This window comes from Arvicanthis niloticus, chromosome 1 (assembly GCF_011762505.2).
Source record: "Arvicanthis niloticus isolate mArvNil1 chromosome 1, mArvNil1.pat.X, whole genome shotgun sequence".
Taxonomy (NCBI): domain Eukaryota; kingdom Metazoa; phylum Chordata; class Mammalia; order Rodentia; family Muridae; genus Arvicanthis; species Arvicanthis niloticus.
In genome coordinates, this window is record NC_047658.1 from 23,457,518 (window position 1) to 23,475,045 (window position 17,528).

Consider the following 17,528-nt stretch of genomic DNA (forward strand, 5'->3'; position numbering starts at 1 on the left):
CTGAGATTAAAGGCATGTGTTACCACACTGGGCTTTCTGAGGCTATTTTAAGGTCAGATGATTCATCCTCTAAACCTGAAAGTGAAAGGGAAGGAAATTTAAACACTGGTTTTCATGGCCAGGGCAAGATAAATGATTGTTTTTCTGTTTGAGTCAGGCTTTCTATCCCCACTTTCCCTAAACACTAACTTTGGCAAGGCAGCTGTTACTCAGAGATCATGGCCACTTTTCTGAGTTATTTGTAAATGTCACAGGTAGAACTTCTTGCTGTTTCTATGGAAAGGTTTGTCTTTCACTGTAACACAGGGAAGTCATTTCTGCAAAATCAATCTTCTGCTTACACCTTGTATTTCTGACTGCCTTGTATTTAGAAATCAGTGAGTTGGCAGTGGCCTGAAAAGAGCCTTTCCCCTGTGTGAACTCAGACCCTATCCTATCTCGCTTCGTTTTTGTTTTTTTATATTTGGAATTTTAGTCTCACAGCTTCCACATATTAAATTTGGGAAGTGAAAATCAAGTTTAAGCGTTAAGAACTCATTTCAGGGGATTTGTATAAATGCACATGCACTTGAACTACAGTGTCTGAAGATGCCACAGAAGTATTAGATTCTGGCATGCTGATGCCTATTGAAGCATCATGTAAAAGGAATGCATCCTGTTCAAATTCACAATAGGACCGCGCTGGCTCTGTGAAGTTTTAGGAACTCTTAGATTCAGCTGTTTCCTCTCTTTACTCAGCTGTCATGAAGTGACAGTGTCATATTTCAGGCTAAATCCTTAACTCAGTACACAACTCGGGCACCAAAGAAGTAATGGGACTATGCTAGCAGACTGACCCTGAACTGATATCTTAAACAGGCCTTGTTGAAAGAAATCCCAAGGCATATTCATTTATTATGCTTTACATTCCAGCATTAATTAATATTGTGTTCATATATGCCATAGTCCAGATATCTCCAGGAATATGAGGAGAAGGTTTTAACCAGCAGTGGCTAGCTTCCAAGAAATAATTACAAGGAGGGACTCTGTCAGAAGGCTCCAGCCCTGGCATGACAATCAGCAACCAGATTCTGCCCAGTTTAGCTCAGGGGCAAGCCTTTGGGCTTAAAATTATGTGCATGATTCAGGTATTTGCTGATAATGAAGCATCAGATGACAGAGAAAATAAGCAAAGCTCAAGAGACTTTCATTCATCAAGAATACGTGAAGAACAGGGATTTAAAAAAAAATCTATACTAGTAAATCAGCATGTTATCATCCCCAGATTGTTTGCCCCAGAGGCACAGATCCATGAGATGTTCAAAGTTTCCCAAGAGAAAGGATTTATCAGTGACATACATTTGGATAATGTGGTATAAGTTTGCATGGTGGTGGTTGTGTGTGTGTCCTTTCTCTGTCAGGGAAGCAAGAAAATTCTAGATATCTCATCTATCCCTCTGGACTCTGCAGGAATAGTATGTTGCTTTGCTACCCTGATCAACACTTGGTATTTAAAGGTTAATTTAACTAACTGGTTAAATTAACATGTTCTGACTGGCACTGGATAGCCAAGAGCACCAGTCCCCGACCCACAAGTTGGTGTGGCTGTTGCCTCCACTGGTCAGCTCCGTGGACCCCATGGCTCTAAGAATGGCCATTGGGCCAACTCTCATGGTTCTCAGATCAGAGTAGACAATAACTGCCATCCTTGTGGTACCTGGGAGAAATAAGACTCTTAATGTTTAAAGATTATCCAATAGATTCATATATCAGCAAATATTCAATACACAAGATGCCCACACAAATAAAATTGTTATCCCAATATCTAACCTTTGATATGAATAACTACCTGAGATTGCTAGATACACGAATATCTACCACCATCTTTCCTCTCCTTTTTCATTCCTCCTCCCAATTCCCAGCTCCACCTACCTCTTCTACTGCCCAATCACTGGGGCTCCATTGAAAATACAATGGGCAGGAAAAACTGCTCTCTCTCTCTCTCTCTCTCTCTCTCTCTCTCTCTCTCTCTCTCTCTCTCTCTCTGTGTGTGTGTGTGTGTGTGTGTGTGTGTGTGTGTGTAAAATTATACATGTACATAAATCTCTGGGACTTTTAAAGGTCAGTTAGATAATTCATAATATGGGATGCCCTGAACTCATCTGTTCTTCAATATTTTCAAAGACCACACAATAATATCTAGAGTTACTAATTTAGAAGCACTGAGTCTGAGATCAGCTGTTTATCCAATAGTCTGTTTTGTCCGTTCAGATTTTAGTTATTCAGATGGTCACCCAGAATGCTCAATTATAAATGGCTCAGGAGCTACGGATATTTATTTATAATTTATGTGAAAAGGTACTGGTGAGTGAAGCTTTCAAGAAATTTTGGATTCTGGGATGTTACATTTAGATCTTGCTATGACTTTTTTTTTAGATGATACATCAGCTGTAATTGATATGTTGACATATGTTGACATGAGCATGATTGAGGTATTTACTGAAAGGTTAGTGTAAAAAGACACTAATGTCCTGGTGGGCTTGTGTTTTTCTCTGAGGCAGATATTGATGAATGCGCAGAGGGATTCATTGAGTGCCACAACCACTCCCGCTGCATTAACCTGCCAGGGTGGTACCACTGTGAGTGCAGAAGCGGTTTCCATGACGATGGGACCTACTCAGTGTCCGGGGAGTCCTGCATTGGTAAGCAGCTCTCAGAAACACCCTGCACTTGGGGTTGAATTGCTTTATAACTCCATGTGATCACTCACTGGCTAAATTAATCTCTTTTCAAATGTTCTTCCTCCACAATTTAGATACTAGGCCAAAGATTTTAGGGAGTGGCATGGTGGGAATTTTATACCAAACTGAGCAGTCAGAGGAACAAAGTCTGACTCTATGTGCTAAAGGGGTTTAGTTCTTTCTCTGTAAAAGTATGGCAACAGAATGAAGTTTTGGCAGTTGGAGAAGCAGCTGACAAGTGGAAATAACTCTAGATTTAGAATTAGAAAGTGTAGCCTCAATTCAAACTCTTAGACATGTCTACTCTCTGATCTCTCATCTGGGTATGTGTAACAGCAATAATACTGCATGTGTTTTTTCAGGACAAGACTGAACCTCTGTTTAAAATTGTGAGCTTCAAACCGATGCATACATATAATGTATTTTGTGTCAACCATTTGTTTGTTGATTTTTTTTGTAAGCAACATTCTAACTTTCTCATGGCTCCCAAGCTTTTAGGTGGCAGTGTCCCTGACCACTTCCTTGCTTCATCTCCTCTGTGTACTAACCTGTTTGCTCCTTACAGGCTTTGAGCATGACACTGAGTTTCCTGGTATGTGTCTTTCCTGTCCTTTCTGGCACTTAGCATAGCTGCCTCATCAAATCTTCTATAGGCAGACACAGTTTGACTATTGCTAAATACTCTGTATTTGTTCTTCCCCAGGTACTTCATTATATTAAATATTTGTATCTTAAGTACTCTTTAGCACATGTACAAACATATTTATAATAGTCTTTTGTATAGAAATATACATGTTCTTAGGAGGCAGAGAACTTGTTTCTCATTCAATACTGTACATGCTGCCTCTAGAAAAAAAATGCTGTATTCAATACAGCTTTGTCAAATGATTGAAAGAACAGACATTCAAAATATATGAGGTCATGTGTATTTTCCATTTGACTTGACACAGCAAAGTCTATAGATTGTTCTGCAAGGCAAAAGATGCTAGATTCTGCAAAACCATCTGAGACATTTCTGAAAAGAAATTCAATGAGACCCCGCCCCCCCATTGTACCCACCCTGCATCACACCTTCTGGGGACATATCTGTGAACAAGTAGAGATGTCTATTCTTAAGGGATTTATGTACTGAAAACTTGGAATCATAATAACAGAGCTTAGCAACAGTGAAAATTATCACTCCTAAATAAGCCCTAAATAGCATAATCCACTGATGCTTGCATTTAAAAGAGCACGCAGTTCCTAAAACAACCTTTAAAATAAAAAAGGTGGCTTTGCAAAATGGACTCAGCTATGCTTTTCCTCCAAGATAATGGTTGAAATATGAGCATTGCAATCTAAAAATGTGGCCATTTAAGGCTTTTAGAATAGTCTCCTCATTCCATACCATTTTTTTATCAGATGGTGATAATAATACCTGCTACATTCACTTCATCAGAAACTCTACAGTGTTGACATAATAAAGAATAGCACTATCAAAAAAATTTTTTATTTTTATCTATAAAAATATTCAAGATTTGCTTTTTTTCCCAAAGTAGATCATGTGATACCAGACAATACGGAGGCAGAGTCATCACACACAAGAAATTCATTGGTAGTAATTGTTCTCTGATTTATTTGTACAATGCTGCAAAGAGACTGGGACACATAAATAGTTTGTGCTGGGTATTATCAGAAAGGTTTCAGTGGCCTGATATGGTACTCTATTTTGATGAATTATTAGGAGTGTGTGATTCTCAGTGCCAATGTTGAAGTTGTAAGCAGCTATGTGTGTGTGTGTGTGTACACATTCATGTGCATTTTTGCATGATGTACATGTATGGAAATGTGGGTGTATGCATGTGTATGTTCATGTGTGGAAATGTGGATGTGTACATGTGAATGTGTAGGTGGGTACATGTGTACATGTGTACATGCAGGTGTTCTGAGGAAAGACATTAATACTTGCCTCCCTGATCAGCTGATCAGATTCATCTTACTATTAGGACAGAATCTTTCATGGAATCCAGAGCAATGCAACTCTCCAGTTGGCCAATGAGCTTCAAAGATCCTTCTATCTCTGCTTCTACCTGGCACTGGGTTATGGACATGTATCACTATGCTAGAATTTTTCATGTGTTCTAGTCTGAACTCAGTTTCTCATGTTTGTACAGTAGATACTGTATTGCTGAACTATTTCTACAGTCTTGAAGCTGCTTTTCTATGCGGCTTATCAAGAAATTAGGTGAAACACTACATACTTATTGATGGCATACAGAAAGGATAAATAGTACTTTAGATATTTTAAAAGATCAACTTCACTTACCCTTCCCTGTCATTCTGCCATCTTGTTCTCAGTCCTGCATACACACCTTTATTTTCCTTTGATACTTTTCATGCTTTGTACAGATACTGCAGCCTGTGCAAGCCCTTATTCCATTATTCCTTGGAACATTAATCTTTGCTTATATATTTCTCTTATATTTTCTTGAACTCCAATTTCTACTGACTGAAATCCCAATCAAATCTTACTCCCCAAACTTGCAATTTCTAAATTCAGTTCACAGGAGATCTTAGGTACATTTAAATATTTTTGTGATATAACAGTATAACCAGGAGAATCACTATCAGTTGGTCTTCTGTGGGACCTGAACTACTGTGATCTTTAAAAAACATCTCCAAGTGTCTAGAAAAGTACTCAGTTGTCACATAAGACTACCACCACAGATTTTCTTCATTAATGCGAATAGTTTAAGAAAAAAATGTTCCATCTGTGTGGACCCACAGCTATTTATTTATAACAGAATTTTCTATATAGGGCTTGTATTATTAATTAGTTTTTCATCTCTACACTATGTTTGGTATGTCCTGTATGTCTGTAATAAGTTAAATCATTTTGGGAAGTCTTATAGTGAATAATAAAAATAATTTCAAAATCCAACAAATCATTTTGTTGTGGTACACTGGAGGAAGAGACAGATATTCTCCCAATATTGGGCAGCTGTCAGCCTCCTGTTACAACCTTCTTCACAGGACACAGTAGAGTGAAGCAGGCACCCACTGTGCTCTGCTCTCTGGTTACAATAAACAGTACAACAACATGGGCAACTGCCACTCTAAAATGAAAAGCAAAACGTTATTTATGATTAGAAATAATTAAAATAGTGTTTTTCCACAATGAAGTGTTAGTTGTGTATTGTAATTTTTTCACTATACAAAGTAACAATACATAACAAAACAACTTGGCAAGGTTTTGATGAAATTTCTTATTAAATATCCTTGTTGGCACCTTTGTTAGTTGTTCCAGAGGTGTTGTAACATTTCCATGTATGTTAGATGTTACACGTATTTTCAGATGGAACAAGAGACCAGGTGGGTAAAGGTAGATTGTAATGGATCAACATCACCAGGATTCAGATACAGAGGTTAATAGCATGTTCCCCACTTCCTTGTGGCTATCTATGCATCCTCATAAAATCTTACAGGGGAGTTGGCTGCATCTAGTGAGTTAGATGGGAATGAGTTTTATCAGCATGCTGGAAGCTTGTTATTATCTTGCAAGTCCAGCGACAGGTGTATAAACCTGGACATGTTAAGCATGACAAGTAGACAGGATGTGTTGTGGAGACTTCTGGGAAGGCAAATGCTTGCCTTCATTTTAGTGATAAACAATTTACACATGACATTGGTACACAGTTTGCCATACCTAAAGCTCAGTTGTCACCTGGACAAAAGAGCTAACAGTGCAAGTCTGTATGTATGTTGTTGAACTTTAGAACTAAAGCCAGGTATTTGGTGGAATTCTAATAGGATCTCAAAACACCGATCAGGTTATCCTGTCAGATGCTGTTATTCAGCTTTATGTTGCTACAACAGACATACAAAAGGAAGAATATCTTGGAGGTTTTGATCCATTGTTGGGGCAACTCCAGTGCCTTTAGGTCCATAACAAGGCAGAACAACATAGTATGGATCATGTGATAGAGAAAAATGCTCATCTCATGGTGTCCAGGAAGCAAATAAAAAAGAGGGGTAAAGAAATGGCAGAAGCAATGTATATCCTTCAGTGGTCTACTTCCCCAGCCAGGCCTCCTGTTTAATCCACTCAGGTTAAGTCCAGAAATAAGATAATCTATTCAAGAGATCAGATCGCTAATGATCCAGTCACTTTTTAAAGGCCACACCCCAAAACACTGTTGCATTGTGGTCAAAGCCTTCAATACATGGGCTTTGGGAGTAACTTAAGACTCAAACCATGCCACCATCCGTGACACAGATATGGTGCTGGTTTCCATGTTGAAACATCTTCCAAATACTCACAGTAATTAGCAATGATCACAAAGCAGTACAAAGGATATGGGGAGCTTGGAGGTCAGTTCTTTCAAGATGGTAACCACAGTGATAAAAATAGAGTAGCAGTTAGGATGTTGGTGAGCATACACATACATACATGCAGACACACAAACACATGCATATACATACACACATGATTAAATAATATCTATAAGACAGTATTAAGTTGGTGAAATGAAATGAATACCATAGGAATATTAATACTTGGAGTTCAGAAATGAACAAACAAGAAAGAAAGCAAGCAGACAAACAAAAATCACACATGAAGCAAACAGTATCCTTCCTATATAAACCATAGTTCACTGTAAAATGATGTGGTTGGCATTATTAAATATAGAGGCAATTAGGAGAGAAAGGAATCAGTGCAGAGCAGAAAACAGTAACACTAGATAGCATGTGAACAATTAGACTCACAGGTTAGAATATAAAAATCTATTAATAATATCTAAAATCTACATACTATTTAATGTTGAAAGATATTTCTATTCCCTGATTCATTTATGCTCAGAATAATTTTGTTAGGATGTGCTTTGCATAATGACCATTTAATTAACAACTAAGCTGAGTCTTCCCTGTGCATTATGAATATTCCAAATTTTATTTGGCCTTAAATCTTGCTTATTTCCTGGGCATATTTGAATTTATTTTATTTTTGAGAATTTCATACCTGAGTTCTGTCTTTACATCATAGCTACCCTTTTCACTCGCCCCTCCAAATTCACATAACACCACCTGCTACCTCTTAATTAATACCTCGATTATTGATTTTTCTTACACAGACAGATAGACTGACAGAAACTACTGAGTCCATTAGTGTTACTCATATTTTGAAATGTTTAGAGCTAAACTCTGGGAATTGGATAACCTATTAGGGGATTCGTTTTTGGAGAAGACTGTGGCTGAGGAGATGTGAGCGCTTCATTTGCATGAAGAGAAATTCCAGGTGCTTGCTGGACATGTCCTTATAAAGATCCTTATAAAGAGAGAGAGGAACCTGTAGCCTGGCCACCAGCCTAATTGATCACCTGAAGGATTGCAATGGGGGGATCATAAGGCTTATGTGGGAGAGGACATTCAGAATAACTGGGCACATTGAAGACTTAATAACCACATTGGAAATGTTCTTGTAGATTACAGTAGTGATTCCAGACGTGTGACCCTCCAGGCAGCACTGCTCACATTCACTTGAAGTTCTTAGGGATGCAAATTTAAACCCCTCCAGCACCTCCACCCAAAAAACCATTTGTGATTAGGGTTTTGATGAGCCCCTGTTGGCTAATGATACCCACTCATGTCTGCAAACCACTGCAATGAGTTTTCATTGAAAAACTCCCGAGGATCCTGGAACAGTAAGTAAGTGTGCATGTACATCTGTGTTTACATCTTACAGAGAACATTAGCTGAGATTTTTCTTTGGGATCTCAGGAATATGCTGCCCCTAGACAGTGTTAGAACCACTGTGAAAATGACAGGTCCCAGCATCAGCATTTCAGTTGCCATTCTGATTCAACTCCTTGGTATTTTCTGATTGGAGATCTGTAACCTTTCTCCATGGAGATTCATCTACCTTCTTTTCTCAGTTCCTAAATAATCCTTGGTGTCAAATCTTAGGCAGTTGTCAGCTCCTTGCCTCTTGAGGCTCAGTATGAACAATCGTTTCATTATTGAAGCTTGGGCTCAAATACATTGGAGGCCAGGATCATGTCTAAGCAGCAATTCAGACATCAGCATCTACAACTTCTTCCGGACAATTATTGAATTGTTTGTTTTAGTCTGAGGTTATTCCTGCTACTGTGAAAACTTTACTTGTTTCTTTATGAGCACTGAACCTTAAACTGCACTACCCAGATCAAATAGAGCAATACTGGCAAGGAAAAAAATATCACTTTTGAGTCCTTCGTGAAGTCTGAGTGGTGGGAAAAGAAGGTAGGCGGAGAGTGGAGGAGGTCACTGTGTGGGCTAGCCAGATACATAATGTTTTGAAGAGTGATATTGGAGCAAGTAGACGTATCCTGGTGTTTCCCTTGAAGAGTGAGAAAGAAGAGGAGGTAAAGTGTCTGCCAAATGAAACAACGTTTCCAAGAAAAACACAACAGCAGCCTGAGTGGAGACATCATAAAAGGAGTTAATTGTGTTTGGGGGAGGGTAGCACTATAAAGCTAATGAAGCACCTGATATATGGGTGTGAGGGTGGGAAGTGAGAGAGGAGGTTGTGAAGCTGTAGACAGGATTGTGATGTGGGAGTTCAGAGTGTTGAAAACTTCCTAGTAATACATTTTTTCCCAGTGTTTAAATTTTATGGTGTTTGAAAATGTGATTTTTTTGTAGAAGCAACTATTTTTTTTTTTAATGTAGCATGTAGCTACACAAGCTCAAAAGCACTTTCCATGGGATTGCATCCCTGTGGGTTAGTTAACATTGATTGGCAATTGGCTAGATTAAGATGTTTCCTGGGGTATATGCCCAGTCGTGGTATAGCAGGATCTTGAGGTAGAACTATTCCCAGTTTTCTGAGAAACGCCAGATTGATTTACAAAGTGATTTATAAGTTTGCACTGCCACTAGCAATAAAGAAGTGTTTCCTTTTCTCCACATCCTTGTCAGCATTTACTTATCTCTTGAACTTTTGATTTTGACAATTCTGATCAGTGTAAGATGCAACCTCAGAGATATATCGATTTATAATTCCCTAGTGACTAAGTACTTTATACATTTTTAAAAGAAATTCTCGTCCATTAGAGGTTCCTCTGTTGAGAATTCTCTGTTTAGCCCTGTATCCTGATTTTTTATTGGGTTATTTTGTTTGTTGGTGTCTAATTTCTTGAGTTATTTGTAAACTTTGGATATTAGCTTTCTATCAGATGTAGAGTTGTTAAAGATCCTTCCCCAAACTGTAGGCTGCCATTTTGTTGTATTGACAGCATCCTTTGTAGTTTCATGAGGTTCCATTTATTAATTGTTGATCTTAGAGCCTGAGCCATTGGTGTTCTGTTCAGGAAATTGTCTCATGTATGAATTAGTGAAACGTGTTTATGTACATCTGTGAGTGTATTTCCAGAGAGAATTAACTAAGACATAAGGTGTTCTCTGAATATGGTATCATTCTATGAAAGGGGATCTCATGCCCATGGCCATACATTCTCTGTCATCGTGTGTACCTTCAAATTGTGAGCCAGGATAAGGCAATTTTCCTTAAGATGACTTAGTCAGACATTTTTCTCTAATCATTGAGAAAATTATCCAATATAATTAGCAGATCAAATGTGTTCAATAAATATCTGTTAGTACATGAATTAATAAAGGAATATTTCTGAGAAAGAGTGTTTTTTTTTTCATGACCAATGAGGACACTGACTCATATCCAAGTTATCCTGGTTAAACATAGCTGCACCTTTTATGATCGCCAAGGATTTCTTTTGTTTCAACTGTAGCAGCCTTAAAGATAAACAATGAAGTATTAGAGATAAACACAATAAGAGAGTGATTTAAAGTAGTAAGAGAAATCTTAATTACTAATACAGTTACAATATGGAGGATGGTTCCAGTTAAGGAGAACAAAACGCTAACTTGTGTAGAAGTGACTTCTTGAAGTTTTTTCATTGTTGTTTTGTTATGTTCATTTTTAATTTGTTTTATCATTTAAAAATATGTGTGTGTATGCATAAGCACATGTAAATATGTGCACATGATTGCCTTGGAGGTTAGACATATAAGATCTTGAGCTATAGTCAGATGCAGATAGAGCCATTTAATGTGGCTGATGCAAACTAAACTTGAATTCTCTTAACCACTTGAGCAATATCTCTATCCCCATGATTGGGGGCTTTTAAAAGATAAGAAAACAGTAAGAAGGAAGAGTGGTAGGTTATTTAACAGTTAGGATGGTAAAAAAAAAAATTAATCTAAAAAATGGTGCCATTGACCCATGTGAGCCATTCTGGGTTTGTTAAATTGTGCTATGTGTATAAGACATTCCACGTCTTCCCAGAAACTAAGAAGCAGGTCTCTGCACTTAGGTGTTACTAAAAGTAACAGGTATTGTAAGAGAGTTTAGAGTTGTCATCTCAAGGATCTCCCTTGAGATGTCAATAACCATGTGAGTATCTGTTTAAGTCCTGTGTGTAGGATGATTGAATGAGGTGGGTTAGACTACCTTAGTTACTCAGGGTCTAACTATGTCTGCTCAAGAATGGAACATTTGGTTTCCTTTGTTTTCCTAAGAAACAAACTTAGTTTGGGGCCATAAAGTTTTGAATAACAGATTTGAGGAAAAAAAAAAAAACAGAAATTGAAGATTCCCAAAATGTCTATAAAGTGGGTTAAATTTTCCACCTTTGTACCTAAATTTCCCTTTTTTTCTACTAAAGCCTTCTAGATCTTTCTGGCCAATATCCCTTTCAATCCAAAAGGCACTCTAAGAGCTGTTTTTTTTTTTTTTTTTTTTTTTTTTTTTGGGGATTGGATGATTAGAGCTCTACAAGAGGAAAAAATACAAATAGAGAAAAACGAATCTAAAGAGATGAAAACCTCCAAGCAAAACCACCAGAAGATGTTTAAAATTTTATCTACATTGTTGCCAGACTTTTCACGAATTACTTCCCTTTGGGATGTCATTCCAAATTCTTATCTCTGAATGGTGTCCTAAATGTTCCACTAGAATGAAAATTTTAGAAGAATCTTGACTGCTCACCAGAAGTTATCGACCACAGTGAACAGACCATGGGAGGGAAGAACAGCAGCTTTTGAATAGGTGTCCACCCTAAACTAGTACTCTTGTTAATCAGATTGAGACCAGTCTTTAGAAACTAGCCCTAATATTTTTATGTTCTTTACCTTCTGTATAAATTACAAGACAATCCTTCTAAGTGACTTTGTACCATTCTGTGTCTAAGAGTTTTTATTGACACAGGAAAGAAAAGAAATAATCCCTCTTCTGGCAGCATGCTTCAAAGAATGATCTATCAGATCAGGGATTAGTTTAGGCTCAACATGGCTGGTTCCCTGCATGTATTTCCATTAAAGATTACCTTGATTCAGACGTAATACAGACAAGAAAAACATGCCTTCTATGTCTGAAACTTGCTTGTAAATATCCAAGTAAAGACTGAAATTATTTCACTAAATGTTGAATGTGCAAGGAGACTCCTGAACTATTTTGTTTGTTTTTATTGTTACTGGTTTTCATTTAAGAAATGGTCTTCCTGTGTATCCCAGGCTATCATAATATTAATAATATAATAATATTCCCCTGCTTCAGTTCCCAACTTTGGGACTATATACGTGAGTTATATATGAATACACACACACACACACACACACACACACACACACACACAAATTCAAGTAAACCAAAATCCTGGGGAGTCCATTAATTGTCCCAAGGGTGGATTCTTTCTTTTATTTACGTCTGGATTTTATGTGTTATTATAAGTCTTCTAATTGACTTATAAGCCGTCCCACAGAGCTGAAATAACCAGATAATCTTGGAAATGGACAAGACCTTGGAAAGCATTATGTGCAGTTAACTCCTTTATTTTTCTAGAAAGAAAGCAGGGCATGAAAGGGCAAATGTTTCTTCAGCACTTGATTTCTCAGCCAAGAACCTGAGAAATGAGTCCAAGGGTTCTTGTCCATGCAGCTCAACCACATTCAAGTAGAACAATTGTTCATATACTTTTTTGTAGACAAAAGTCTCTCTAGAATATGCTGTGATAGATACACAGTTAAGAGACAGCTGGGTCTTGGGAAGCTGAGTGGGTACAGAGGGAAGAAAGAATGTAGAAGCATGAAACATAATGCAGTATAAACTGGAATTCAGAAAGAATAAGTCTTTGCCCTAGAGAGTGAAATTTTGGTAAAAAATTCTACATAATACAATGATTGTCGTGATGAATTTTCTGTGGTGTTGAGTGTGTTAGGCTGACTTTATAAGAGAAAACAACTTACCTTCCACTTATGAGCAGATATATTAAAACACATAAATCTAACACATTTGCCATCAATACTGTAGCTTTCTGAAAGTATTACAATTATTTTTATATAGAAAGTATTTCAATGTTAATAGTTTTTTTATTCATTCTAGTCACTGGTCAGAATTGCATTGATTTTAATTGAATTTCATCACTATGTACAGAGGTCGGATTTTTCCACAGCAGACAGTAGTGAACTGGGTATCTTAGAATGTTCTCTGTCCTTACCAACTCTTGCTTCCCTACATAGAAGAGCTCTTTTCTTCATCTGCAGTAAAATACCAAGAACTGCATAGTCTGTAAATAAATGTAGCTAACAACCATGGCTAGTTCATGGAGTATCAGAAAAGTGTACCCATCACTTAACCATAGTGTAAGGTTTGTAGTTAAAAGGTCACAGAGAACTTGGAGTTTTGACATCCCTGGATCTTGCTGGTTGATAGACAAACCGAAACCATTAGTTTGTGTGAGACTTCAGAATTTGAGTCGAATACCTTGAGAAGAAGAGGAAAGAATGTGCTGCCTATGTAGTAAGAGATCTGGAGTCAAGTGCAGAGTGAATTTAACTTTGGGAGATAAGAAAACGGGCTTCATAGGAAGAGATGAACTTTAAGTGTCAAGGAGTACAGCAGAAAAAGGACCAGGAACACCAGTGGAAGCTCAGCATCTTTAAGTAATGATTGTAGGATGGTGCTTTATTATGTTTAACCAAATTACCAAGTTACTTGACATGCTTTTGCATCTGCATTATACAGAGGATGACTGAACCTCAGAGTTAAACTTCTTCCAGAGTTATACAACAAATAAATTTCAGAGTAGGGCTGAGGCAGGGGACTCACTTTTCTTAGGTTGCCTGGAACTTTCTCAAAGTAAGGTTTTCTTGAGTATGTTACCTTTCCTCCATGGGGACGAAGAAGATAGACAAGAATTGGGATTTTAGGAAAGATGAAAATTTGATAATAAGAATCACTAACATCTTTACCTATGAGACTGTATATATCTTGCTCTCTCATTGTATCTCTTTCCCTAAGTAGTAACCTGATAATTGATAAGCAAGCATGGTGAATAGAATAATTAGCTGTAGACTTTTAGCAACTGAGAATGAATGAATGATAAGGTGAGAGGATGGTTAAGGGATTACTAAACTTTGGGAAATTTATGAAATCTCTCTGATCAATGTTTCAATATTTGCTAAGTCTAGGGAATGGTTTTGCAATAAGCTATCAGGAGGAGCATCAGAATCTGGCCTAGGTAGACAAGTTCCCTGGAAGCTTGCACACATGCACAAGACAACAGTGATGAATAATTAGTCATCTGCTAGTTGTTGACAGCAAGAATTAAGATCAGGATCAAGAGACTACATGCAGGGATAGCTAGTACAGACCATATTGTTTCCTTTATTGAAAGAGTCCTTTTAAGAGGGCTAAGGTAGTGACCCTGGACAAACATTGAAACCTTCCAGTGACAGGCAACATGGCCCATAATGAAGGCATGTCCCATATTTCTCCGCTAGCTATGTGACATGCTTTTGTGACAGTTAAGTGATCTGAGTCCCTTACTGTGCTTGGTGATACCTTCCAATGTGTTATGCATGTCAGCCCCATTCTTGATAGCCTGTGCTCTAAAGCAGAGCTTCTAGATAAGTGTAGAAAGGCAGAATACAAAATCACATAACCAGGAAGCCTTATTCTGGTCCTGGAGTAAACTGTGTAGCTTAAAGTTCTGTAAGCCCGTTGCTTTGCAAGTTGCAGGAGCCCTTGTCTTTCTCTGCATTTTATCAGAGTTATTCTGCTGATGTGCACTATATGTTCCTTTTCCCATTATCTTTCTGCCATCATAAAGAAGTAATACCACTGTAGCTGTGGGGAGGCACCTGTGCTCTATCCTGTCTATTACTAATAGCCCCGTAGCTCTGTTCTCATTTCTGAGTCACTAATGTCAGGTAGTGGTTTCCAAGTCAGAACCCACATAGCTGGATGTTCAAATTCCGGGTTACATTTCCTTTTCTGACACATCACCTGTTTTGAGTCTGATATGCTGCAAAAGGTATTCAAGAAGAAGAAATATTGGCTAATGGAACAGTTCATTTTCTTGGCCCACTACTCACCTTTGGGAAAGGTGTTTTTGTTGAGTACTGAAATCAACCTGTAGCGGCTTCAGCTCCTAATGCAAGCACTGTTACAGTTTTTATGGTATTAAGATTCCTACAGAGCCATTTTTTTTTCTTTCTTGAAGGAGTAGGGAAATTGTTTGGGGCTAAGTTGGGAATGGTTTGATTGCCTCTGATATAAACATCTCTGAAGTATATATTTTCCATTCCCAAGTAACCTCGCAACCTTGAATCAAAGAAGGAATCAGACAGAGTGTATGCAGCTAGACTTCTCTTAACATAAAATTGAGTATGGTAATCACAGCTTTCAGAATTTGTGAAAATACCAATGTAAGAAAATTAGCTCTAATGCAAGCTTAGCCATGGAATCTTATTGAGAAAAATCTTATTCGAGTATGAAGCATTTAAATAATAAACCTATAAGGGGAAACACAAGGAAGTCTCAAAAAACCTAGTATTTACAACAAGAAAAACAAGGCTTCTGTAATGACTATGGATTTGAGCATGAAATGATTTGGTTGATTTTGTACATTGTCTCTTGTCAGACTGTAAGCTTGTCTGATGATTTGCAGAAGCCTCCTGGGAGCGTATCTTTGCACTTGCTCAGCAGAGAACAACAATTGCAATATGTAAATAGGGTGCCTCTTCCTTTTGGATGCCTTGGGATATGTGTAATAGATTAAGTTGGCTTTGTGCAGAGCAAACAGGTCTGTTACCAAGAATATGAATAATGTCAGTTTCCATAATTGCTAACATCTGGCTTTCCATAAATCTGTTAAATTGCATGGAAGGAGAATTAGGTTTCTGTGTCATAAGTAAAGCAATTACGTGGAGTTCTATAGGCAACACAGCTCTGAACTGACTTTGAAATCCTTCCATTCTGTGGAGAACATTTGGGTTTCACACTTTGTTTTTATTGTGGACAGGAGGTTTGCTTGACATTGTGCTCTGTTTTTGTGAAAGGAAAGGATTGCTAATGTCTTTGCAGTTTTGTAAACTTGAAATAGCCAAACACTGAACTATCATTTCAGGAATGGGAATTAACATTTTAGGGTGGGAATTAACTGCCAATTTTGAGATTAGTTTAGACAGAGCAAAAATTGGTTATGGTTTGGTTGAAATTATATTTCTAAACAGTTTCTAGATAGATTTATCAAGTGGCCCCCTTTGCCCTTTTCCTAAATAAGTGATAGAACAATGAAATTGTATCAGAGGGGGGTAAGATTTTTCTTTTCTATTTCATTATGATTATTCTCTTGTATGTTTATTCTACTTTACATTAGAATCAAGGACATTTCAGACTATTAATTAGTAAGAAAATATTTTCCTTGAGGGCAAAATATTGGTTATTCCCTGTGCTTGCTGAACACTTCATAAATAAAATTTCATCAATATATTCATAAACAAAATATTCATCAATACTATATAAAGAGTATTTTTGGTAAATTTTAGGAATTTATATATTATATGAAGTTATATAAATATATATATTGCCTAAAATGTTTTCTGCCATTTGGGGCACTGGGGAAAATGAGCAATAAAATGCCAGCTCTGCCCTCAGTGAACTCACTGCCTATAGTGGTGTGCACATCAACTGATGGCTACTGGGGGTAGAGAGAGTCAGTATTCTCTATTGGATGTGGCTCCTGGTAATCGTTCCATATTCCGGTAGATGATCCTACACCCAGGCACAGACTAACAGCACCAAGTGGACTCAGTAGGTTTACAAAAAAGAAAGAGTGCATGAAATTGGAAAAGAAAATGTCTCAGAACAATGGGAATAATTGGTAAAAAGTGGTGATTTAGTTTAATAAAAATCTAATGTACAGGGATATTAATTGCCATTCAGAAGTTGGTGGGAAGACTCCTATTGCTGAAGACAGCATATATTGCATCAGAAAACACACAAAAGCAAGCTGCTACTTACCTCGAATCTTCATGTTGACTGGCTCGATGTCATAATGGTGGAAGGTGCTATGTATGCTACTGGAGGAAAAAAGTATCACTAATTTTACACAGCTATGAATGTGAACCCTAGGAGCTCAGTCTATTTTTTGCATAAGAAGACATTTCCACTGGTACAATAGTGGTATAGATATTATGGGAAGAACCAACCTCTTTCTGATCGGATTTAAAGGCTCTTTCAGAAAAGTAAAACTCATATCTAACATGGATACTAGGACCAAGAACATATGCATAGCCAAGTCAGAGGCTCCAGGGGAGACCTACTGTTATTACTGTGCTAACAAGACATGATATGAAACCAACTGCCAATAACTTATTGCTGTAATCATAGTTTTCTACATTTGTCAAACCCCATCAGAAAAGTCCTCTTTTTGTGCATGGTAATTAATGGACCCCAAATGGCACAAAGTGTAAAGAATCACAGACTGCAAA

At 37.5% G+C, this 17,528-nt stretch overlaps 1 protein-coding gene across 2 annotated transcripts in view; it reads left to right on the forward strand.

Moving 5' to 3' along the window:
- Window positions 1-17,528, forward strand: part of Nell1 (neural EGFL like 1) — an 823,979-nt gene that overhangs the window by 786,197 nt on the left and 20,254 nt on the right. The window contains exon 16 of one of the 2 annotated variants that reach the window (XM_034515089.2): window positions 2,541-2,681. The exons of the other annotated variant lie outside the window; for it this stretch is intronic. Coding sequence (XP_034370980.1) covers window positions 2,541-2,681 — 141 coding nt within the window. The remainder of the gene's footprint in view (window positions 1-2,540; window positions 2,682-17,528) is intronic. 2 annotated transcript variants of the gene reach the window in all.